The following is a 25,042-nucleotide window of genomic DNA, read 5'->3' on the forward strand; positions in this document are numbered from 1 at the left end:
TCATTATAGCCACCTCAAGCCACGTGATCATATTAGTGTAGGCTACCTCGTGTCTTTGACCGGCTCTTAACCTTAACTTGCTGTGGTTGAGCTGCAATGCCTGAAACACCGCACTGTAATTACCACAGTGTGTCACACAGCGTGACAGATTTTCTCGAGGGCATGCATGGGAAATTTCCCCTCAGCACTCATCATTGGCAACCTCAATCAACTCCATTAGGTTCATGAAGTGAAAATTGACCTCTTATCAAAAGCAGGCAGACTATTGACATTTGCAAAGTAAAATATAGCTTTGAGAGATCTAACATTGAAGTCTCAGATCCCTGCTTAACCCCCCTTCCTGGGATCTGTCTGTGCCTTTTATGTACAAACTCAGTTTTCATATCACTGCAGAAATTTTATATTTGGCCATGGATTTGCTGCTAAACCCCGTATTTTCCTTGAGCACTATAAAGCTGTATTCATCAAACATTCTTCGAGATTTACTACATGTTCTTGATAAAAATGCCTCTAGTAGAAAGCTTAAGATATATTTATGTTGGCACTGCATCTATTTTTACTGTTGTTGTTTTTTTTTGCCTGAGTCTTTCTGTTGGTGGGTTTTTCCCCGCCTGAATTCATGCCCTTTCTTCCTCGGCATCTTGGGCATAATCCCAAAGTCTAATAGTCTAACATTCAATAAATAAAAAAGGTTTCTCCTGCACTTGACCCGCCACGGGCAGATGCCTTCCAAGGGCATTAGAAAGCTTCTTAGTAGAAGCTGCTTCGGCTTTTACATAAGCAACGCCGCCCCCACTACCATATAGTTTAGTGGAAGAGAGAGAGAAAGAGTGGGTGAGAGAGAACATAATCAGAGAGAGGAGGAGCAAAGACAAAGGAGAAGTTGGCATGCAAGAGAAAGCGAGGAGGAGGGAGGAAACTGTGAAGCAGTTCCAGCCAAAGCCAATCCCACAGGAGTCCTCATCTAACTGTGCTTCGTTTGAAAACCTGTCTATAACTTTCACTTAATCCATGTGTCCTTGCCCATTTAGGATATACCTTCTCTCCTTCATCCATACATCCATACTCCAGGGAAGCGCAGCGGGTGATGTGGCAAATTGAATCAGTGTATCCTCCCTGCTTGCGTGCACGCAGGTAATAGATGTTTTCATTTAGCTTTTAATTACTGCGCATCCTCCCAATCACCGACTGAAACCTAGTAGAAAGCGATGGTAATCGGGGGCGCTGGTCTCGTTTTATCCCCCTTCCCATCCGCTGATTGTCAACGCGGGGGGCGATCGCAGTCTCCCACACGTGTGCGTTGGAAGTTGGAAGTAGATTAGTGACACTGATTCGCGATGACTGATGTGCCGAGCAATGAGTTTTCCACATCAGTGAGGCATGCTTATCATGTGTGTGTGAGTGGGAGAGTTGTTTTCCAAAGTAAAAGCCTTTGGTGCTTCAGATAATAGAAAGGGCTTGTAACTATCAGCCCTATTATAAAGTTTTCATCCCACGTCCATTTATCCTTCTTTTAGTAGGACTGTCAAAACAATTGGTCGGTCTCTCTCCCACAACTTTGAAAATCTGTTCATCTTTTTAGTCATTAATTAAGCAAGAAATGCCAAATATTCTCTGGTTCTCGCCTCTCGAATGTGAGAATGTTTCTGTTTTATATCATCTGAATGATCATCTGAATAAATATTGATAACAGAAATAATACAACATGTAATATAGTTGGTCCATTTGGAACTTGCATTGGCTGTACAAACTTATTTAAATGAATCTTTCAAGATGTGGACTAAATGATCATAGAAATCCATCTCAGGCCATAAACTGTTTACAGATGTAATAGATTAAGTGAGAAGTAGGGTCATTTTCTCATAGACTTCCATACATGTACATATATTTTTGCAACTGGATGGCTGGAGAGAAAGCACGTATTAAGACACTTAACTCGGCTGAACTGGAGGTTGCCGCCTGGTTGCAACACAAATCCGAACAGAAATGCGATAAATATTTATTTTTGCGCTTTCTAATCATCTTTAATTGAAGTGCAATCACCCTTTCGTTAAGTGTATACATAACTGTGGTTTGAGGCTTTACAGGCAAAAAGATTGGTTGCCCCTGAAATAATTGCTAATGAAGAGATGTGTTAGTTGCAGCCTGAGGCAGCTAGTTGAAGTCTCCTTCCACGGCAACACAGCTGCTCACAGATGCACAACAACAATCCAGCAGATGAGCCGAGGTGTCGCTCCGGCGCTCCTGCTGCTCCGCCAATGATGGGAGAGGACAATACCTCCCCGACTGTCAAGTCCCCACACTCTCAGTTTCAGTGCCATCCGGGGATATAGGGCTGCCAGTCACTGCTGTTCTCTGCCACACTGCGGATGTGTCAGTCATTGTGCCAGGCTAAACTCATTTGAGCTAGCTAGTCTGGTGAGCAGCAGAGCATGAAGGAACAGGGCTGCTGAATAACTTCGGCTCCACCTCATCCCCCTGCTACGTTTTACTCCGCAAACACTGCCATCAGGGAGACGGACGAGCAGAATCGATAAGAAGAAGAGAAGATGCACATTATTTATGTTTAAAGCCTAATGCATCTCTTTGTAAGCCACATGTCGGTCCGCCGACCATCGGCGCCCCAGGAGGCTGCAGCAGCGCGGCGTGTTTCCTCACCTTTCTCTGTGTTGTTACACTTAGTATCGTCTGAGCTGTCAAACCTCGTGACACAATGTGTTGAGGGACACGCCTGTGTGTATGTGTGTCACTCCTCCCTGCTGGCCTCAAACGCTCAGAGTGGCGTGTGTGTGTGTGTGTGTGTGTGTGTGTGTGTGTGTGTGTGTGTGTGTAAGTCAGTGAAGAACGAGTAAAGGCATTAGTTCAACTAAGATTTACGTAAACCTACTGACCCCCATTTGCACTTTGATTTCATTATGCTATTGCACCCAGTGTTCCTCGAATTCCCTTAAATACGGCACTTCCTCTGCTTAACTGTTTTTGTTCTCTTATTTTTCAGAGTTGAGGATTGTGATTGTGTCATTTTAAATGAACCTTGTCTATAGTAGAATAGGAAAGCAAAAAAGCGAGACGATCTTTTCTATTCAGAAGTGTAGGAGGAAAATTCTGCAAGAATAAGTGCAACAATGAATACATACATTTGTTTGTGCACATATTAGAAAGTACAGTAACTCTTGGCCCATGTTTGTGTGTTGTCAGGTGGTGGACCTGTACTGGGGCGCGGACCCAGAGGAGTGGGACAGTCCAGAGCTACAGCGACTCAGGATGAAACTCCTGGAGGAATGTCTGAAGACCTCCTCGGGACCATGTTTTGTTGTAAGTATTGCAGCAGGTACACACAGGTTTCGGGTTGAAATGCATTTAATTGAACTGTTGGGATGTCATTGCGTCGCTGTGTGTCCGGAAAATCATCTGCTTTGGTCATCCCTCTCTATCGCACTACACGGCTCTGATGTGGCATTAAAGCTGAATTGTTCCCAGGCCGTTTGCTTTTGAGATCTAATAGCTGTGTGAAACTAGCTTATAAGAGTGAAATCAAAATTCTTCGTGCCGACTTGTCATTTTAGAAGTCGTTGCATGGTCGCAGTTGAAAACTAAAACTGGAAAGTCAGCAGCTTTTGAAGTCTCAATTCTGTTGACAGTGGACAAAGATATGATGTAGAATCCTGTTTGATCTCGTTTTTTGGATAAAAGTTGATTATGCTAACTTCATCACTTTAGTAAATCATTTTACCTGATGGGTTGGTGATAAAGAAAATGAAATCAGCAGCAATATTGAAACAACTTCACAAACGACATCATCTTCACTGGAGTGCAAACGAGAAGAAAGTGTCTTATCTTGAGCCGGCACATTGGAAGTGCTGAAAGTCCATTGCAAAGCTAAAATTACACTTGTATGAATGAGTTATGGGAAGACCTGTGCAAGAGGGGGGGAGGGGGGGGGGGGAAGAGTGGCATGACGCATAATTACGGCTGACATTTGAGAGATCTTTTTCAGATAATTTTAGGCCACGTAAAAAAAGGAAAAAAGTCAGACGCATGGAAAGATAAGGGCGAAGATAGGAGGGAAGAGGGGGGAAAAGACGGGAGGAGGAATTGATGGTGAATTATTCAAATGGAACAGATCAGTTTCCAGAGGTTGAAATTGAGGTGAGAGATCACAGGGAGACGTAATGCATTATGGGTAGGACAGGAGCAGTTCTCCAGGGAACCCAATCTCTTTCTCCCACCCTGCATGCACTGCTCCCTTCTTCCTCTCTCATTCACAAGTTGTTTCCTCTTACTCGCTCACTCAAACAAGCACACAAACACACTTTTCACTGCAAAAACACATGCAGTTCAGTGATTCATTCGAGCTTATTTTCCAGGACTTCAAAACATGTTTTGTTCTGTTTGACGTGAAACAAAGTGCATTCAAAGTTGATGTTCACCATCAGGGCTCCAAACGCATCACTCCTCACCTCAGTGCAGCAGAGTCCATGGACACTACTAAGTGCTGTATTGCAACATTAGCTTGTAATAGCTCCAGAAAAGGCTAATGTGTGGACATTGAGTTCATCTTGTGAAAGCTAGTATTTTTCCATGATATATATAAACAGCAGGAAACATCATAACGCACGCACGTTCCAAGCAACGTTCACAATTCACCGTAAGAAACTAATTCTCAATTAATACCAATGAAGACTCCACATGGTAGAGATTTTACCAGAAATTAGCTGCAAGCAAAGCTATTAATTACATCAGCAACAGCCAGATCTGCAGAAAAGTAATAAAGGAGCAAACTTCTGATGTCACCAAGCACACAAAACAACAGAGCCAACGTAAATGTAGGAACTTACATCGGTGAAGTAAAAGGCAGTTAGTTGCAGTTCCACGGAGCGACATCAAACGTGAAATAATCCCACATTTGGCTTGAAATGGAGTCTCTTCTGCGCCCGGAGCCGATAGAACAAAAAGCCAACCGTCAGGGGACACCGGTGGTAGCATGGGTAGCTTTCCCTCCATCTAATCTCCTGCACGTCCACGCTTTTCCCTTCCCAGAGGTGCGTTAATGTTGCAACATTATTGGAGGATTTCTTACAAATATTGCTCCCTGCACTTTGAAAAGTTGGTTACTGATAATGTTGGCAGTCTCGAAGATTTGCCTCAAGTACTTTTTCGTCCTTGTGTGCTCATTGAAATGTGATGTCATGGTCTCTAAAGCTCCTTGAGACATTGTGTGCGATATTAGGGCCGTACAATGTGAGCTCAATCACACTAAACTGCACTGAAATTACCGGATCCGAGCTGAAAAGAAGTGACGCACTCTCTGCTTTTGTGCGGCTGGCTCGGAGTTTACTGCGTTGTTGTAGTTGCCGCGCGGATTTCATTCATTCCTGTCGGCCTCCGTCCCCGCTGCAATTTCACCATCTTAACCCCGGGCCGACCCCAAGCAATACCACACAGCACACCGAGGGGAGGCACACACAAACTCAGGTATACGCACACACACACACACACACACACACACACACACAGCTCTTTGTTCTGTCCCCCTCTGATCCGTCTTTCTTCCTCTCACCTGCTTTCAAACACACGCATACAAACATACAAACAGAGCATCTCGACCCGAGGCATTTGCTCTGTCATGAGATTGAGCATCATTTGGGTTGTGACTCTCGGTGAAACAGACTCTTTACACCCCACACGCCCAAAGAGACACACATACACAAGCATCCGTGGTGCACGTCCTCCGCATCTGGCTTGTTAAATCTTTAATCGCATGTTCTACTCGTCCGTCTCGGTGGTAAATGAAGGGTTTTATGCAGAGGAGGCCACATTAGCTCCACAGAATGAAGTCCCATTCACACGAGCCAGCTGCCTTTAGTCTCTGCGGACACGCAGGCCCCCGTTTCCAGGACCGGGGAGCGCCGAGCGGCAGCCTCGGGTTCTTTGATCAGAGACTTGGATCCCCGTTTATGACAGTTCTGGGTTGTCTGGGCCGTCTCCGGAGAACCATTGTTTATTTTTACGAGGTGGTAGACCGAAATCTATATATGTGAGGACAGGGAAGACGTCGGCAGAATTTAGGGTCCTGTTATTCCTGCCAAAAACATACAGTAGGTCTCAAACCGTGCCTGCACTGAGCATTGTTCTCATCTGAGCTCTCCGTTCTCTCATTTAGCTCGCTTTCTTTTCATTTCCCCTTCCTGTTCTTTGTTTCTAACTCAGTGTGTTGACACTCACAGTTTCTACTCATCTACCATCATCAGCGTCTTGACTCCCAAATGCGGCTGCACAAGTGTCACCCCAAGGCTAACACACACACACACACACACACACACACACACATACCATTTTACAATCAGCCACACGGCCGTAGGAGGAGACTTCAAAAGGTCTGCAGCCCACAACAACTGTCACACAGCCCAGGATCAGAGTGGGGGAAAAGGGATGAACAGAAGAAAAGAGGAAGAAACCATTACACATGTATCGATTATTGGTGTAAAATACGAACAGAGGAGGAGGGGTGCGTTTCTATTGCAGAAAGAGACAGATAAAAGAGGGGGAGAGTAAAGGCTCATGGGAGCTTGAAGTCGGCATTACGTTACACAGGAAACAGGATTGGCATGCGTAGTGTAGGTGTGTTTCTTGCTGCCACAGAGGATCTGTGCAACAACTAGAAACCTCGTTATACTCTTTTTGGCACTCACATCTCTCCTCATTCACCTCAAATCAAAATAAGAGCGTCGGCGTCTCGTCTCACCTCCACATCTCCTTCCTGTATTGTAAATGTCCTTGTAACGGCAGACTAAACCAGACTTCTCATCCCACCCTGATCGCTGAGAATTATTGAGTTAAATATCATTATTTCAGATGAAAATCTATATATATTGTTAATCTCATTACATGACGTGGAAAAATGGTGCTTGAGGGGAAATGACTATAAAAAAAACAAAACAAGAAAGTTATGTTCTTTTAGTGGGCATGTGTGAACATCAATGTTTAGAGTTGTCTGAGTTCATAAGACAGAGCTGTCATATAAGCAGCTTTGGATATGTCGGCCTTTCTTTATGAGTAGGAATCAATTGCAGCAAGTGTTTTTCAAAGGGCACGGCTGAACACTAGACAGGTGGCAGTGCAGGGTTTTTAGATACAGATATATACACACACACACATACACACACACACACCTGGGTGAGGGGGGCTTTTCTCTAACATGTCGATGCAATAAATCCGGGTTTCCATGGCGATCACAAGGGTTGGCATGGTGACGGTGTCATTGACCCGGAGATTAAGCATGACAATGAGGCATGACTGTTTTTTTTTCTACCTCTTCCTCTTTCTTTTTCTTCTCCTCCTCCTCCTCCTCCTTTCCTTTCCGCTCCTCTGCTCTCCAACAGTCTCAAATTCCCTCGTGTAAAAAACACTAAAACTTGATAGATGCTTCAAGGACAGGTATCGGCAAACAGCAACGCCGCCGCTCATCCAGTAGAAGTGGATATTCACAGCAAATAGGCAGTGCCTAGAGGAACATGCAAGAATAAAAAAACTGGCTTATTTGACTGTGGAGATGTTCTATGCCTGTGTGCAGCATGATCATCTGAACAAATACAACAGAGGAGCTACTCACAGCTGTTGTGAAATGACAGAAAACCATCATCATCTTCATTCCTAATACTTGTTTGACCTCCTGCGGGGCCTTACAGCCCCAATCCCATTTGTTCCCACTGAAGATGTAAATCTTTTAGAGCATGGAGTTTCAATTATGTAAAAAGCTCCATTTATTCCCTAAAACAGCTGGGCACTATGGTGGTGGATTAATACACGTGTGCTGATTTCTAATTTCTTTTGGACAACGACATCAGATAGGTAGGTAGGTAGGTAGGTAGGTAGGTAGGTAGGTAGGTAGGTAGGTAGGTAGGTAGGTAGGTAGATTGTCATATGCACAGTTAACAGATACCATGAAAAGCTTATTTTGCTAGTTCCTCCTTCCACATAATTACAATAACTTAGGTAAGGTAAAAATTTGCATTACAATTAAAAATGAAGAATGCCAAAAAGGTACTATAATGCTAATAGTAAATATATAAAATAAACCACAGAAATATGAGAACAGTATTGCACAATCAGTTTCACTAAGTGTATAAAGTACACTATGCATTGTTGCAAATATTCAAGTACGGTCGTCACAGCAGTACTTGTTAGGAACTGTGTTTAATGCGAGTACAACCCTGCATTGATTTATTGTATACTAACTCCAAAAAGAGTATAAATTAAAGCAAAACTGTGTGATATAATATCAGTTTGTAGTCTGCGTTTGGCTCACTGCTCCGAGAGCAGTGTCACTGAAACTTAAATATTTCTCTGTTCGGATCATCGGTTTCTTTTTTCCGAGTCATTTCTCGCTCTGCACTGCCAGAGCTTACGCAGCAAATATCAGAACAGTCGACTGTGTGGTTCCTTGATTGATCGACCCTGTGAGCGTTTGATTTGTTGATTCATACTGTAGCTGTGTACAATATCTTAGACGCCTCCCTCAACTGGCTCATCAGATAAAGTGCACTTAGCCAGAGTATAAAACCCCTTCCACGGATGAAAAACCAGAGGGGGAGGGAGGCAGAGGAGGGCGGATAAAACTGGAATAGCGTTTGGAGGCCGTCTGCTTTGCTATTGTCACTGTAGCCTCCTGTTTGTTGCACCTGTGGCTGATTAAGTGTAATAAGAACTACTACACCGTGGTCCCCTCTCAAAAGCGGGACGTGAACACACACACATACACACACACACACAGGAGTTTGTCTGCTGCCGTGCTGTAATCCCCCTTTAGATGGCCTCATTCCAGGTCGGCTGTCTGGCGAACACGAAATGTTAAAACCACGCGGCAAATATTTGGACATCTTTTACAGTTTGGCCTTGGTAAATTGGGCGGATGGCAGAAGTGACAGTGGATTACATGGGAAAGTGGAGTGCTGTGTGTGTGTGTGTGTGTGTGTGTGTGTGTGTGTGTGTGTGTGTGTGTGTGTGTTCGCTCACATTTGAACACCTTATTTTGTCATTTTGATAGGAAACACCAGTTGGCTTTATCCTAATCTCTTTCTACACTCATTCATCCTGCTGTATCACCGCGAGGCAACCTGACAGGGACTTTGTCAGCAACTCGGAGAGTGTCTGCTGTTTCTCTCTCTCTCTCTCTCTCTCTCTCTCTCTCTCTCTCTCTCTCTCTCTCTCTCTCTCTGCATTGCTGTAGTGCCTCCATCCTCTACTGACACATCACTGCAGCACCGTGAGTCATATATGGGCATCTAAACAGGTCGGATAAGGTGACCGGCGGGACGGCACGGGGGTTCAAGTGCCTGTCTCGTCATTTAGTCAAGTCCTGCCTATATTATGCTCATTGCACATATCACACATTAAATACAAGCCTAGCTAGCTTCCTACTAAACGTAGTAACCTCACCAAAGAGGCTCTATATATGACAAAGATGACGCTTTTCAAGCGCTCTGTTTGCAATGGTATAACCTTCCTGTAGGTGGCGTGGTCATGGTCTATTTGCCTGTCATATGCTGCATATATTTCTGGTGAGGAGAGCTGAAAGGAAACTTCTCTTTGTATCAAAAGTATGCAGTAAAGTGTGTCCCTTTCTTTCTGAGCTAAGTGGTGCACCTGTCACTTGAAACAATTTCGGTTTGAATGTAACTCATGACCGTTCCTGTCAATCACGGCTGAAGATAGTGAGCTGCTTGCCCTAATTATATATTAAGCTCTTTGTTTTGGCAGGAAGAGAACGCAGAGAATGACACACAAGAGGGAATCCCTTTCTTTCTTCGTCTATTTTGTACTTTTCTGTCTGACAGATAGCTTGGCTCATGTTCTGCACTTAAATTAGCACTATTTTCTTTCTTTGTTGCATGCACCTGAATACTCCAGTCATGGGGGTAGGGGGGTTATCTATCATCAGCTACCACCATTTTCTCTTGAACCCTCTGTTTTTTTTTGCAAATACTTTCATTTTCAGCTGATTTGATGAAAAAAAAATCTTTTCTATCATAGTTTTCCGCCCTTCGGTCAGGATACATATATTTAATGTGTTGCTCCACTGGATAAGTGGCTCAGCTACATGTTTATATAACGCAAATGATGGGTATTGGATACAAAATGCACTAGCCAACCTTGAAAATGACACCTCCTCCTCCAAAACAACTGATACACCGCACATGAAAAACTATCTTCCAAATCCCCAAATAGCTGCAAAATGAATCTTTGGTATCAAACGTGTGCAACATGGCCACAAAACTGCATGTAAAACGACTCCGCCGCGGGCGTTGGTGGGTTTTGAGAGCAGAGGCTCTCCTACAGACCGTGCCACATGCCATCCTCCGATTCTGCTTGTTCTCTGCATCTGTTCCCACTGCGAATGCCAAGGGAGCGAGGAGTCCAACACGGAATGGCTTTGAAGCGTCATTGCCCTGAGCGTACCAACGTAGTTTTCCTGCTCATCGGAGCTCACAGTCATTCGGCTTGTCCCTCTCTCGCTCTGCGTCTTCGCCCCGAGACTTCGGCTGCATGTGAATTACGACACATGGAGTAAAGATCAGCTGGTCATGGAGCGGAGGATTTCCAGTGTTTTTTTTCTGTGTGTGTTTGTTTTTGCTCTCATTCTCTTCCAATGTGACTGATATAGCACATCAGGGATCGAGCCAGGAAATGGCCCCCGATCATATCCTACGGTATTGAATCGGCTGTCACTCAAAAGCATGTGCGTAGCATGCCAGAGGGAGAAGAATGGAGACTCATTGGAGCTTACAGCAGATATGCCATGTGGAGTGAGGAGATAAAAGTGGGATGAAAAGGCCACTATTTAATTTGATGATGTCTAATCATGCAGCTACTGTGTTGAGTGTTGGAGAGCGATATGGAGAGCGATTGTCGGTATTAGCTTTGGTGAATAAGACGGATGATGACGATGTCACTGGTCGTGACAAAAATAACATTAACTTTGAGCACAAAAGCACAATTAAATCAAATTTCACGGTCTTTGATTCTCACAAATCTACATTCCTGCCTTTTAATTAATGCATTCATTTCCTTTTCATTTAAAACAGCCCCATCTGTTCTATATATAAAGCAAATCTGCTCATTCCCTTAATACTACTTGATTACTGAGCATTAGGAAATTTGGCCGAGGCTGTGTATTTTATGTAACAGCGTGTCATCCAAACATTTGCCGAGCAGCAGCAGAACAAATCTGCTTTTTCTTACTGGAAAACAATTAATTATCAGCAGCGATTGCTATTGAACCTCCACGCTTTAGAGGTCATTCTTAATTCAGGTGGCATTTTCTCTGAACAACGACAGTCTTTATCTCGCTTGAGCATGATGGTTATTTTTAACACTTGAACATGAACGTCTCTATGTGGGAAGAGGGGTGCACTATCTTCATATTTAAATTGCACACTGTACATATGTGGCCATGGTTTTTTAAAGCAATTTCCATCCAAGAGAGAGCTGCCAGTAGTCACCATAGTGCACACAGAGTGGGGCATTGTGGTGGCAGCCTGTGGCTCTGAAATTGCCTTAAATAAGTCTCACTGTCTGCATCATTGACTCTGGTATTCACCCTGCGCCACTGGGTCCTACAAAAAAAAGAGCCCTAAAACAGTGGGCAGGAACATGATTATACACATTTGCTGTCTCCCTCTTTCTCACCTTCCCTGCCCTCTACCTTCCTCCCCCCTCCTCCTCCTTCAGGGTCTAGTGGGAGAAAAGTACGGCAGCATCCGAGTGCCCGGGGAGGTGGAGTCAGCGGAGTTTGAGATGATCTTGGATGCAGCAGTGGAGGCGGGCCTGGACACACACATCTTGGAAGAGTGGTACTGCAGGGATGAAAACTCTGTGCCACCCGCATACTACCTCAAACCCAAAGCCCAAATGCTGAAGAACTACCAGAACTCTGTGAGTCCGGCGAACACGATAACCACACGGATGTTAATAAATAGAGCTTTTTACAGGGTTGATTATGGATTCTTGTCCTTGAGAACTGTGCTTCATGAATAAAATTATCCTTGAGCCACGTATTTTATATGCACTTACAGAAAGGAAAAGTAACTTTGTGTTCATCTTGTGAGCAAAGTAGTTTCTCAAGCAGCTCTTGAGCCCTTATGAAGTCCTGTGCTTTACTGATTGACAAAAACTTTTCAATCTTTATAGAGGTAATAGAATATGTCGATGAGTTTTGTCATGATTATGTTGCCTTGAGTTTTACTTTAGTCTTACAAAGTGACAGTGTGGCACTTAGACACACTTTAGGAAGGTATCAGAATCACTCAAAAAATCAATTACACCAGTTGAGATTTTCTCAAGCAATCCAGCCCACATTACACACTCATTTTAAATGAGAGCCTCTCACATGAAGCACAGGACAATATTCCCTTTGTTGCAGTGTGCTTCGGCACAGTCCTTTAAGAAAACATGAATAACCGCATTCCCTCGGTTCATATCCAAACTGTGAAGTCAGACTGTCCTCTCCCTGCTCTCCGTCCGGCCCAGATGGAGTCAAGCAGCGCAGCCAAGACCAAGAATGACAAGGCCTGGAGGAATGTGTCGGAGGAGATCAAGAGGATCTTCCGAACAGCGGTGCTGCAGCTTCAGGAGAAGGGGACCATGAAGAGCGCTCAGGCCAAGAAATTCCTTTGCTCCGGTTAGTTTCAGGTCGACGTCTTCTTTTCTTTTTCATCTTCATATGTCACATCTTTGGGTAACGTCTTTTCAAGTTGGAACAAGCCTCACTGTCCGATGGGAAGCTTACTTCTATCTGGCTTGTGAAATCATTTATTTATTTTCACAGAACACGTGGCACAAATGTCAAACTCTGAATGAAAATTATATATTTGTAAAACGACAACTTTTATAGAGCCATCTGCTGCTTTTGTCTATCATTTTGAAACAATTCAATCTAAACTTTAAAAAATGAAATGGTTTATTTGATAAGGGGACAGTGCACATTCATTTAAAAAAATCTGTTAATTTGCCATAGTTAGCCAAGAGGCTATTTTTCATCTGTAGTCCAGACAATCGGTTACTTTAAGTAATGATTTTCGTCGGTTGTAGCTTTTCAAAATGTAAATATTTTCGGGGCATTTTAGCGTTATATGAAATTGAACTGAATATCTTACAAGCAATTTAAAATGTTCATCCAAGGTTCGAAATGATCATGGAAAATGTATTCATAATATTCACATTTTTCTGACATTTTTAGAGGACAAACACTTAATCAATTAATCTGGTAAATAATAAGTAGATCACAGATAATGAAAGCGGATAAAATAAGTGAAATTGATTTACAGTGAGTTATATTTCGTTCAAAACCTTTTGACTAATCACGAGGCAAACCCATATCACTGGAAATAAAGAAAGCCTCTGCTTAGAAAAACAATTATGATTTTGTAAAAGTATAACATTAATTTCACGAGGTAACAAATCACACGGCAAAGGTCATATATTTACTGAGTGAGGCCGCTGTGTAGATTGTCATCTTGTCACTAAATTGGTAACAAGAGATGAAACGCAATCAGGGTCTGTCAGACTCAGCGCAGCAGATGACAGTGATTGATCGATCGATCTGATTTCATGTTCACCTCTCGGTAATTGATCCAAACAGTGTTTTGCAAAAAAACAGGAAAATGCTTTTTCAAGATCACGTTTTTCTGTTTTTATTCATGTTTTTAATGTTATTCTACAATAATCAGGCTGATTATTGAGGAACTCTACTGTATTTTGTGTTGCATTCACAATGTGCCATTCATTGTGGTTCTTGAAAATGCAAATTATGTTCTACCAAAAGGGCTAATATGAGCACTAATATTCAGATCAAACATCAAAACAGAGAATCGAGAAAGAAAACAAAACAGTTATTCTCAGATTGTCAAACTTCTGCTGGTGTAAAAGGAAACACAAAAGCTAAAAACTGTTTTTTTTCACTCTGAGGTTGGATTGCTCCATATTAGCTCCTGTCAGTAACAGGCTGCATATAGGAATCACCCAATTATTACTGAATTATTTGGACAGCATTGAATTATGTTTCAAAACATCTCTTTCTCTCAGACTGTCACTGTGGTAGATGATCTCAGCAACATGTCCTCCGAGTCTGATGACAAGTCTCTGTTCTTTAGCTCTGATAGAGCAGTCGCAGCATGTAGCCTTTTTCATGGGGGAAATAAAGAGTAAGCTCATTAAGGAAATGCAAGATTTGTAATTTCACATGAAAAAGGAAGCCCGTCCTTTGTGTCAGGAAACTGCACTTTGTATACACTGTAATTGGGCTTTAAGCAGTGCTTGAGGAAGTTGTGCCGCCTCTTGGAACTTTCTTTTTGCACTTTTCTCGCTCCCACCTAATTAGTGAGCTACCATGTGAGCTGTACTACACACGCTGGCAGAATTTGAGTCAGCCGACTTTTTGTTGTTGTTGGGGAGCATGTGATACAGTAGAGCTGGCTTCTGGGATTTTATCAACTTTGTTTCCTCTAAAATAAGGCTCAAGAGAAATCTATATATTTGGAGGCTAAAGGCTTCCCAGATCTGTTCAGATTTGCTCCTGAAAGAAATCTAGATCTTACATCTGTAAGTTGTTTATCTTTCAAAGTTGTCCATAATAATCCAGAGGTGGTCTTTTGTCGGCCATTAAGTCTTTTTAAAGTCACAAAACACAATGCTGAGTTTTCAAAAGTGACTACAGTGGAGGAAGACTTCTAAGTTGTATTTTCCTCTCATTTCAGCCTTGGAGGATGAATTGGACTTTGCCCTTGGGAAACAAACTCCTGCCTTTCTCAAGAAATGTGTCTGCTACATCCGCAAGATCGCCAACTTCGACCGCTTCGCCAAAATCCCCGAGATGACCAAATACATGGACATCGTGGTCAGCGCCGATCGCGTCATGCGCAACCAGGAATCCTACGAGCGCCTTCTGAAGGTCCGGGACGAGTTCATCCCCACGATTGTCGCTGCCTCCAACCTCCGTGTCTATTCTTCAGTCACCCACTGCGACATGAAGTTAGGCTACTCCCAAGAAGTGGAGAGCCACTATGTCGAGGGTCTGTGTAAACAGTTCTACGAGGACATGGTGGATATCATTCAGGCCACGGTCCAGCAGAACTTAAGCACGGAGACAGACCCGTTGTACGATGAGATCCTGCAGCACCTGTCGCTCTGCAAAAGCTACGCAGACCTCTACCAGTTCAAGACCGAGTCGTTGGATTACGTACAAGAGTATCTTCTGCCCTCCAAGGGGAGCCGAATGAGCCCTCTGGTGGTGTACGGGGGACCGTGCACTGGGAAGACATTACTGCTGTCTGAGGTGGCTAAACAGGTGAGACGTGAGAGACAGAATATTTAGAAATGAGGGTGTTATCTTTCCCCCCGTCGGCTTTCTTTCCGTTCACGCTTGCGCTCGTCTGTCTGTCTGATTTGAGCATGTGTCCATTAGGATCACACCGTGAACAAGATCACACGACACACACACACACCCGCAGATTTACCGCTCGTGTCCGACCTTTGTGATGAACGTCACATTGATACGTTCATTGTAAGCTCCATTTATATCTTCCAAGTTCAATAAACGTTACAAGGTACAATGAGAGCAATACAATGATTAAAGCCTTCAGCGTTAAAGATTACCACGGGTCGTATGATTGAAAGTAAAAGCAACACACAATGTACAGACACACTCTCATAAAGCCGAGCTCAGTGATGGAGGAGGCGTGTTGGAGAAAATGGACAAGGATTAAGTAACAGGACCATTTGTTTAGTTTCTATTTATTTGGGGTTAAACCCTGTCCTAAATTTCCGTGCCTTTAAACTTCTTTGTCCTTTACAGTTTTCAACACCAGGTGGATCTTTCAAAAGCGTCATTTTACCTTTTGGCAGTCGCACTGTTTGCTCAAGTGTAAACGAGTCTTTGTAAACAAAAAAGTGGAAACTGATTCCTTATACATCAGAAAAGATTTTAGAAATGCACAAAAAGCAGGATATCAATTTTGTCTGTCATTTGTTTCTCACAATTCAAAATAAATACAATTATTTGTACGATTGTCTCACATTATATACTACTACATATATTACTGCCCACACAGATTTGTTTACTAATTAATCATACAACCGTATCACACTATGTGACTGAGATGTCCAATTTTACATGTGAAACTGCACTGACTCTGTCAAAAAGAAAGAAAAAGGACCGAGCTCATAAAATACTTGCTTCCAGAACCAGAAGATGTAGTTTGACCTAGATGTTAAATGTTGATCACACAGCTTTAGTATGATAGTTGTCGTTTTCTGCTGAAGTTTCTCACCGTCCTGTGTATTAATCCCCAGTCCGTTAATACATCTAGCAAGTTCAGACAAAAACAATAATAGTTTGAAATCCTATGTGGCCTTGGTGTTTGAAGGAGAGAGGGATGTTATTAGATTTAGGCGAGACTAAAAGAGGTGCCGCGCTGTCCAAACAATTCAAAGGGTGAAGTGGTCGGGCCGCTGTGCCACAGCTCTGTGCTTCAGTCCACAGAGTGTAATTCACACCTGACCTGTTTGGTTTGATTATTCAGAAACCTGGAGCATTTATGTTCTACACCATCTTCTTCTGTGCCAACCACAGCTTATGTGAAGCAGATATGTGTAAACTCAGAAGCAAATACACAGAGTCATCCTTAATCTTTTGTTATGTAATAGTACAGGTAATATTATGTCCTGTTTGTGTTACTAGTTAGTTTATATAAAGCCAGTTGTAATATAAACATATCGTGGGATAGGGCAGAAAAATGTGTGTTCAAATATTGATAACTTTAATTTGTGCACATAACCTTTGACCTTTAATCTACTTTACTTCCCACAAATAATATAAAGTGACATACTAAATGTTTATCTTGTGTTTGATATAATATAAAATCAATAAAAATCATACTCTGTTGCAAAATTAGAATAATACATATGATATGCTAAATTAAACTAGTTATTAACTGAACTATTAAAGTATAATATACAGCTGTACTGTAATGTGTTCCTAACAGTTAACAGTTAAATAATATTGCCAAAGCAGGAATGAGTCTTCCGGGACTCTGCAGAATTTCGGACCAATGATAATGGCTTGCATTTATTGCACACAATAATCAAGTTAATTAATCATTAATCCTTTTTGTCTGTTTGCAATTGTGTTTTAGGTGACGATAACTTTCTATAATCGGTTTATATTCATAAATTGTAACAATTTATGAAAGTCAGGCAGGCTGACTAATTGTATTCGAGTTTTATAAATTCAGTCATACCACAGACATCTGTAAAATATATATAATTGTAAATAATCTATTTACAGATTCTGTGTCGCTCTCTTTTCCCCGTCTCTCACACATACACACAGCTAAATGTGGAGCAGGCATCACTATTGCCCTAAATGTGTCAAATAGCATCTTAATGTCTCTCGAAATCTCAGCTGGGCCATTTAATAAATTCATGAATGGAATTATAATATCATTGAAGCCTCCAAAAATTGGAGTAGTGCTCATTCATAGAATGTTTCTCATGATTAAAGAAATTACAAATTTATGAATTAAATCTATGTAACAAATACTTTGAGAACATCTGAGGCCATTCAATACGAACATTACTGAGATTTGCACATTTTTAAACGTCTAATAACAGTTAGAAATGTTGTTCAGCACACACACACAGTCATAAGGTAAAATGTATGAAACCTCTCGTCCTTGCTGCGCTAATCAGCCCTGCTTCGTAATGTTAAATAACAATTACTTAAGTCCCTCTAGCTTCACTGTAGAGCTTTGATGTAGAGCTTTGATTATTCTCATTGTTTGACCAAACCAAGCAGAATTTAAGTACAGTTTACTCACAGTAAATATTATTAAATGTCTGAGAATCCATTTCTCCATTTTAATATTTGTATTTTACAGATTTGTTAGGATATTGTATTTAATTCCCAGTTTATAGCCTTATGTACCTATCATATGTGCCCAAACATATTCTAAAAATAATGTCTCAATGCTTTTTTTTCAGGCCTACACATGGCTGCAGAAAGAGATGGGCCCTGAAACCGACCCAGTGGTTATTGTCCGTTTTATTGGCTCTAGCCTGCTCTCTACGGACCTACGCACTCTCCTGCAGAGCATTTGTGAACAGATTGCAATAAACTACCGCTGCCTGATTCACTTTTTGCCTAACAAGATCCAGGAGATGAAGGAGCTTCTGATCAACCTTCTAGGGGAATCTTCATTCCACCGGCCTTTGGTCATTGTCCTGGATGCCCTGGAGCAGCTCTCAGATGCGGACGAAGTTCGCAAGCTGTGGTGGCTTCCCATACATCTGCCTCGGACAGTGCGCATTGTAGTCTCAACATTGCCCAATAAACATGGCATCCTGCAGAAGCTTCGACAGCTCATCCATGATGAGGGGTATTATGTGGAATTAATCCAGAGGGACCGCAAGGTCTGCAGCCAAACATTAAAGCAGCAGTTGCTGGAGGTGAAGAGAAAGGTCACCTCAGGCCAACAGATCTATGTCAATGAGGCACTTGCCAAGTGTACATTGCCAATGTTTGTCAACCTTATCTACAGAGAAGTAGTTCATTGGAGGTCTCACAAAGATGTGGATGACAGGTCCCTGTGCTCCACAGTGCACGAAAGCATAGAACAGCTCTTCTACTCAGTGGAGAACAAGTTGGGCCAACGATTTGTCTTCCGAGCATTAGGGTACATCACCATGGCCAAAGCTGGGCTAACTGAGGTCGAGCTGGAAGATATTCTGTCCCTTGATAATATAGTTCTTGGTGATGTAATTGTGGCAACTTACCTCAAAAACCCCTTGAGGATCTCTTATGATTTGGTTGCACGGCTCAAAGAGGAGCTGGGGGGTTATCTGGTGGAACGTCAGGTACGTAACGTCACCTTGATGGTTTGGGCCAACAGACACCTGCATCTCATTGCCCAGAAGTTGTATCTTAGCAACGAGGAGGACGTCCATCAAATGCACAGCCTCCTAGCTGAGTACTTCCTCGGGGCATGGGCGGGAGGCAGGAAGAAGATCTTCACGTACGATAACAACCATTTCACTTCCCTGAATATATCTCATCACAAAAACCCCCATCAGCAGCAGTCCCATGAAAAAACGTCCTCTGACAAGTACTCCTATGACAGACAGGTTCCAGAGCAGCCTTGGGTGTTTCAGTGCAATCTTTTGGAGCCTGACATTTTCTTTGTCAACCATAGGAAGATGACAGAGCTGGTGTACCATCTTACCAGGAGTGGGCGCACTGATGACCTCATGTATGGCGTTATCATGAACTTCAGCTGGCTGTACACAATGATCAAGATTGGCCAATTTGAAAAGGCTTTAACAGACATTGACCTAGCTTACAGCTACACCCAAGAGAAAGAACTGAAGTTCCTGGCCACCACTCTCCGTTGCATCAAGGTAAAAGTGCTGAAGAACCCGGCATCACTGTCTGCAGAACTGCAGCAAAGGCTTCTGCCAGTTGTCACCTCCCTCCCCAAGCTCAGACACCTCCTCCTGGAGTGTGACAAAGACGGGCCAAAGTACTGCTCCATTGTGCCTCTCCACTCCTCTATGGACGTCACCTACAGTCCAGAGAGGCTTCCTCTGTGCTCTAGCTACATGCAAATTGTAGAGATCTTGCCCACTCTAGCCCCAAACATAGTCCTTGTAGCCCTCGAAGATGGGTCTGTCAGCACCTGGGACGTAGAGAGTAGACAACTTCAAAGACAAATCGACACAGCCAAATCCGTTGTGCTTGGAATCAGGCTAACCACTGATGAAAAGTATCTGGTCGTAGCCACAACCAAAAATACGTTGCTCATCTATGATAATCACAAGTCCTGCCTTTTATCTGAGGTTGAAATCAAGGGGTCCAAGCAAGGCGGTGTCACTGGTGGGGTGGCCTTCATTAATGGTTTTACTTTGTCCACCCACCATGCTTTGGCTTGGCTTGAGGCAAGTAAAGAAGTCAACGTTATTGACCTACTCTACGGTTGGCCTCTCTACCAGTTTCATTGCTGGTACGAGGTGACTTGTGTCCAGTGCTCTCCAGATGGAATGTACGCTTTCTGTGGCCAGTACCTCAACACTGCAACCATCTTTAATCTGGGAAACGGGGACAAGTTGTCCACTGTGACCTCTGAGTTTTCTGGGGGATTTGTAAAGTCCATTCTAGTTCTGGACACCCTTAACCAAATGGTGATGGTTGACAATGAAGGCAGTTTGTCCGTATGGAACACCAAAGAGATCATCAATCCACGCCTGATGGAGGATTACGATTGTAGAGGGGATGACAGTGAAGTGGTCGGCATTGAGTTATCTGAAGACCAGCGGTCCATTCTCATTTGCAAGGCCAGAAGTATCGAGGTTCTGGACACAAAAGTATGGAAAATGGTGGAGAAGTTCAAAGCCAAACGCACTGAACGCTTTGTGGCTGCTGTTCTCTCCAAGAATGGACAAAGCATTGTGGCCTCCATGGAGAACACCTCCTCCATCTTTGTCTGGAGAAGGGACAGTGGACAGTGCATGGCTAGCCTGATTGAAATCTCAGGGGCTATCGTCAAACTCATTAAATCAACCCACCACAACCTACTCCTTTCTGTTGCCAGCAGTGGTGTGCTGTCTGTTTGGGACATTGATATCATCACCGCAATGTCTAATATTGACAAAACAGGCAAGAAGATCCAGACCTTGCAGCTGTCCGGCAGAGAGGATTATGTGTTTACTATGGACGGTTCAGAAGCTGTCCACAAATGGAACTTCAGCACTGGCTTTATTGAGACAGTCTTTAAGCACGAGGGCATAGTGGAGAACTGTGTCTTAACCTCCTCAGGGGATCTAATGGTGACATCAGATGACAAGTCCAGTCAGTACATCTGGCAAACCACTACTGGAGAAAACATCTTTCGCATCAATGGACAGAAAATATCACAGCTGCTAATCACCCACAACGATCAATTTGTGGTGTCCCTCTGCGAGCAGAACGCCTCCAGAGTCTGGAGGCTCGGGACTGGGCACAAAGTGTGCAACATTTTGGTCACCCTCCAGAATGCACTGGTCACCACAGCAAACACTTTCCTTGTGGGAAGCTCCAAAAACAAGCTCCTCGCTGTCAGCCTGTGGTCAGGCAGCGTATCCAAGAAGTTTGTCTGTGACGATGGCATTACTATTGTCAACTTCAAGCTCATTCCTGACTGCCCTGACTGTGTGGTGTTCATCACATCCACAGAGACCGTCATCATCTGGAGTGTGGCAGATGAGTCCGTTTGCAGGCGAGTCCAGCTGCCAACCAATTTCCTCAAAAATCTAGAGGACTTCCAGATCTCGCCCAATGGGAAAGTAGGAATTGTCTCCAAAGGTGATGAGAACATCAACGTCCTGGATCTTCACAGCGGGAAGTTGAGGCTTGTCCATGCTGCTGGTATAATTTGGCGTCAGAAATTATCAAGAGATGGACGTTATCTAGTGTACGTCTGTTTCCGGAACTGTGAAGAAGACGATGACGCTGGTGTGGTGTCCAACCTGATCGTGATGCGCCTTGCTGACGGTAAGAGCATCGGCACATGCTCCCTATACAAGACGCCCACTTTCCTGTCTCTCTCTCAGCGAGCACTAAACATCATCATTGGCTTTGAGGATGGCAGCATCGGCACATACACAGTAGTGGACCGTGTGGATGCTGCCCTCAAGATAAAGATAGCCACCTCCAACAGCCGACAGATTGTCAACAATGCCTCGCAAAAGGTGCGGCCCAAATGTGGCAACCATTCCTTTAAGACCGTTGCCGACTGCGTTTGGAGGGAGTCAACCGAGGTCTTCTCCAGGGACAGCCCTATCAACGTGTCTGACTCCGGTGAGGGTGAGTCGACCACGCCTACGAAAAAGACTGAATTGCTGCAGTGATAGGGGGAGATCAGAGTAGCAGGTGGAGTTAGGACAGGCAGGTGGAGAGAGGTGACGAAGTTTTGAATCTCTGGGGTTGCAGTTGATTCTTGTTTACAGCCACGTGATTCAGCTGCAGATGTCAGCCCTCTGGGTAGTTAATGGGCCGACCGTTTAAACGCTGCACTCAAATTATGTATTACTTACTTCCAACTTATGATACAGTTGCTCTTTGTTTTACACACGAAGACTGTTAGAAAAATACTGTTTTTGAAAAGAAGAGAAATGTAAATGATGTGAGTATTAGTTTGCCATTATGTGTCCTTTTGCATTTGAAGAACAAAGTTATTATTCAAATGTCTTGGTCAAACATTTTCAAAGCCATTCCAGTGATCTTAGCCACTTTCATTGTACACTATCTTTATTTACATTGTGCACATTAAGCCATAATGTCAAAGAGTAGATTTATGTTTGTATCCACATCAGTCGGTACTGTAGAAAAAAGGAAGAACTATGAACATATGTACATATCCCTTTATGGCTGCTGCAATTTGTGCAACTCCTTAAAAATGTTATGTTGTGCTTAATGCAATCAAAGTGAGTGCCTGGAATTTAAATGTTCTTTATGTGCAGATTACAAGATTTATGAAAATGCAGGGAATTTGTAAACACAGTATACACACAGTTACACAATACTAGCATTGATGTTAAATCTAAACAATCAGTGTACTGAAATCCAGTCAACAACACGAGAGATAGATGGCATTGCTCTTTGTAATGGTAGTTGTAGACATTTTTTGGAACAGTTTACGGAAATTTGGTGTGAATTTACCTGCAGTTCCATCAGTCTGTGTGCTGTTTGTTTTACGGGAAACACCACTATTTAGCATACAGTGTAGCATAGCACCATACACATTCACGCCTTAACCAGTGTAATTGCTTTAGGTTTTGTGGAGTTTGTTCAATTGTGTCAGTAGAAAAGGACAGAGTGATTAGCCCAAAGTTTCACTGAAACAACTTGGTCTTGTGAATATATGTAGAGGTTTAGACAGTAGATGGAAGCACTTTATCAGTGGTTTGTGAGAAATTATTAGATTTATTTATATGAAACGTTGTGTAAATTGTTAAAAGTGATCTAGAGTTGTCTTAAAATAGGTACTGGATATGCCTTCAAAAATACACAAGGCCATCCTGGTACTGCGGTCTACGGTTAACTCACTTGAAATGCTACAGTCTCTCTCTCTCTCTCTTTCTCTCTCTCTCTCTCTCTCTCTATATATATATATATATATATATATATATATATATATATATATATATATATATATATATATATATATATATATATATATATATATATGGTATCTTACCACCTGACAGCAAATACAGGATATTTGGAAATATATGGGATCAAATAAAGGCCAATAAGATTTTGTGCTTGTGAAATGATGTTTAGAAATTATTTCAAAACCTTTGGTTGTGTATCAGCTTTTGTAAGCCTGTGAAAAAAAAACGTTGCATGGAAAATTTAAGATTGTGAATGTGTAGGGAAAAAAGTAGTTCGAGAAAATAATTTGAGACTGTCAAATTAAAACAAATAGATATATAGTAATATAATTATTAGAAGCAAAATAACATGAGTATAAAACCTTTACAGACAAAATCATGACCAACATTTACACTTTATATCGATTTTTTGTCTGCTTAAAATCTGTACCCAGATCACACACAAGCTGTTCAATTTGAGTCTTGGAGTTACCTCACTGTTGATTATTATTTTTGCACAAATTTTATTTAAACATTATTATTATATCTGCAAATATACATGTTTTCCTTACATATTCACAGTGGTTACAAGGGTGATATATCTCTTAATCGTTTTGACCCTTATGTGAGCCCATAGAAATGTGACTGTGGTGACATCATGACAGGCTGAAATAAAAGCTGTTCAGACAATCTGCTGACAAAGAGTTCATCTAATGAAGTGATTGCTTTGAAGCATGTCTGTAATAACCCAAAACGCAGTTTTGAGCTCCGATGAGTCCAATCATCGGCCAGGCATGATTAAAAACCACACACTTACACTTTGACATATACTTTTTAAGGGCTATTCCATCTTATTGTATGTTTACTAGTTTTGAACTGTTGAGATAATGGCCCTTGGATAATTTCAAACCGGGTAGCAGCATCAAGCTTTATAATTTGATTTCCCTACAACTTAAAGAGTTTTTAAATAAATAAAAAAAAGATATTATGTAATTGCCAAAGTCCCGATTAAAGTTTGTGTTTCATTTCTTTTGTTTTTTTGAGGCTTATCCTGTAATTATATTGTTAACAAATTGTTTCAGTGTTCAACTGTGATTATGTTTATGATAGAGACAATGTGCTATCTTTGCTAAAAAAAACGTTTAAAAATATATTGGAATGCCAGTTTAAGAGTATATTTGAATGTGTCCATATGGAAGCCAGTTAACGGTATTATTGTATGTTAAGTAACTTGAATGACTTTTAATAACTTACATGTTTGCAACTCATAGTTGACATACTGGTATAATGAATGTTTCTATTGTATTCTTTGTATTGTCAGGACTGACTTACCTGTTTAGAGATTTATATTTTCATAAATGTTGTACTTACATTTTGTTACAGAGTTGTTTAACTGGAGTTCAAACAGAAAAGAAACTTATGTCTGAAGCAATATGAAACTAGTGTGTATGCATCGTTTGTATGAAACATTTTAATGTAATAAAATGGTTCACTTTTTGCCTCCACTCCACCGCCTCAGGCTTTCCACTGTAATAAGGGACTGCGACGAGACGCTGCCATTATGTCTCTGCTTTTAGACACAGAAGCATTTTATTTACCGCCTTTGAGTTCAAAGACGGATGAGAACAAACTGCTCTAATTGGCTGTAATTAGCCCAGTTCTGATGTACAGGTAAAGCTTGACATTAAGTTGCAGAGCATGCTGGGGGAAGAGGGTGGGGGGTTGTTTCCCAGAATCAGAAAACACTGACAGTGCTGACAGCCTCGCCTACACGCACGCACACACACACACACACACACACACACACACACACACACACACACAAACAGAGCTGTAAAGTGGTTTGATAGGCCAGTAATTGCTC

The 25,042-nt window shown here is 42.3% G+C and overlaps 1 protein-coding gene across 1 annotated transcript in view; it reads left to right on the forward strand.

Annotated features, from left to right (window-relative positions):
* LOC306734047 (NACHT and WD repeat domain-containing protein 2-like) overlaps positions 1-21,933 on the forward strand; it is a gene marked incomplete at both ends in the record, with an annotated part of 39,287 nt that extends 17,354 nt beyond the window's left edge. The window contains 5 exons of the mRNA XM_079215376.1: positions 3,199-3,315; positions 11,731-11,934; positions 12,529-12,679; positions 14,754-15,343; positions 18,037-21,933. Coding sequence (XP_079071502.1) covers positions 3,199-3,315; positions 11,731-11,934; positions 12,529-12,679; positions 14,754-15,343; positions 18,037-21,933 — 4,959 coding nt within the window. The remainder of the gene's footprint in view (positions 1-3,198; positions 3,316-11,730; positions 11,935-12,528; positions 12,680-14,753; positions 15,344-18,036) is intronic.
* Positions 21,934-25,042: the final 3,109 nt, after the last annotated feature.

This window comes from Taurulus bubalis (genome assembly GCF_910589615.1).
Source record: "Taurulus bubalis genome assembly, chromosome: 3".
NCBI classification, from domain to species: Eukaryota; Metazoa; Chordata; class Actinopteri; order Perciformes; family Cottidae; genus Taurulus; species Taurulus bubalis.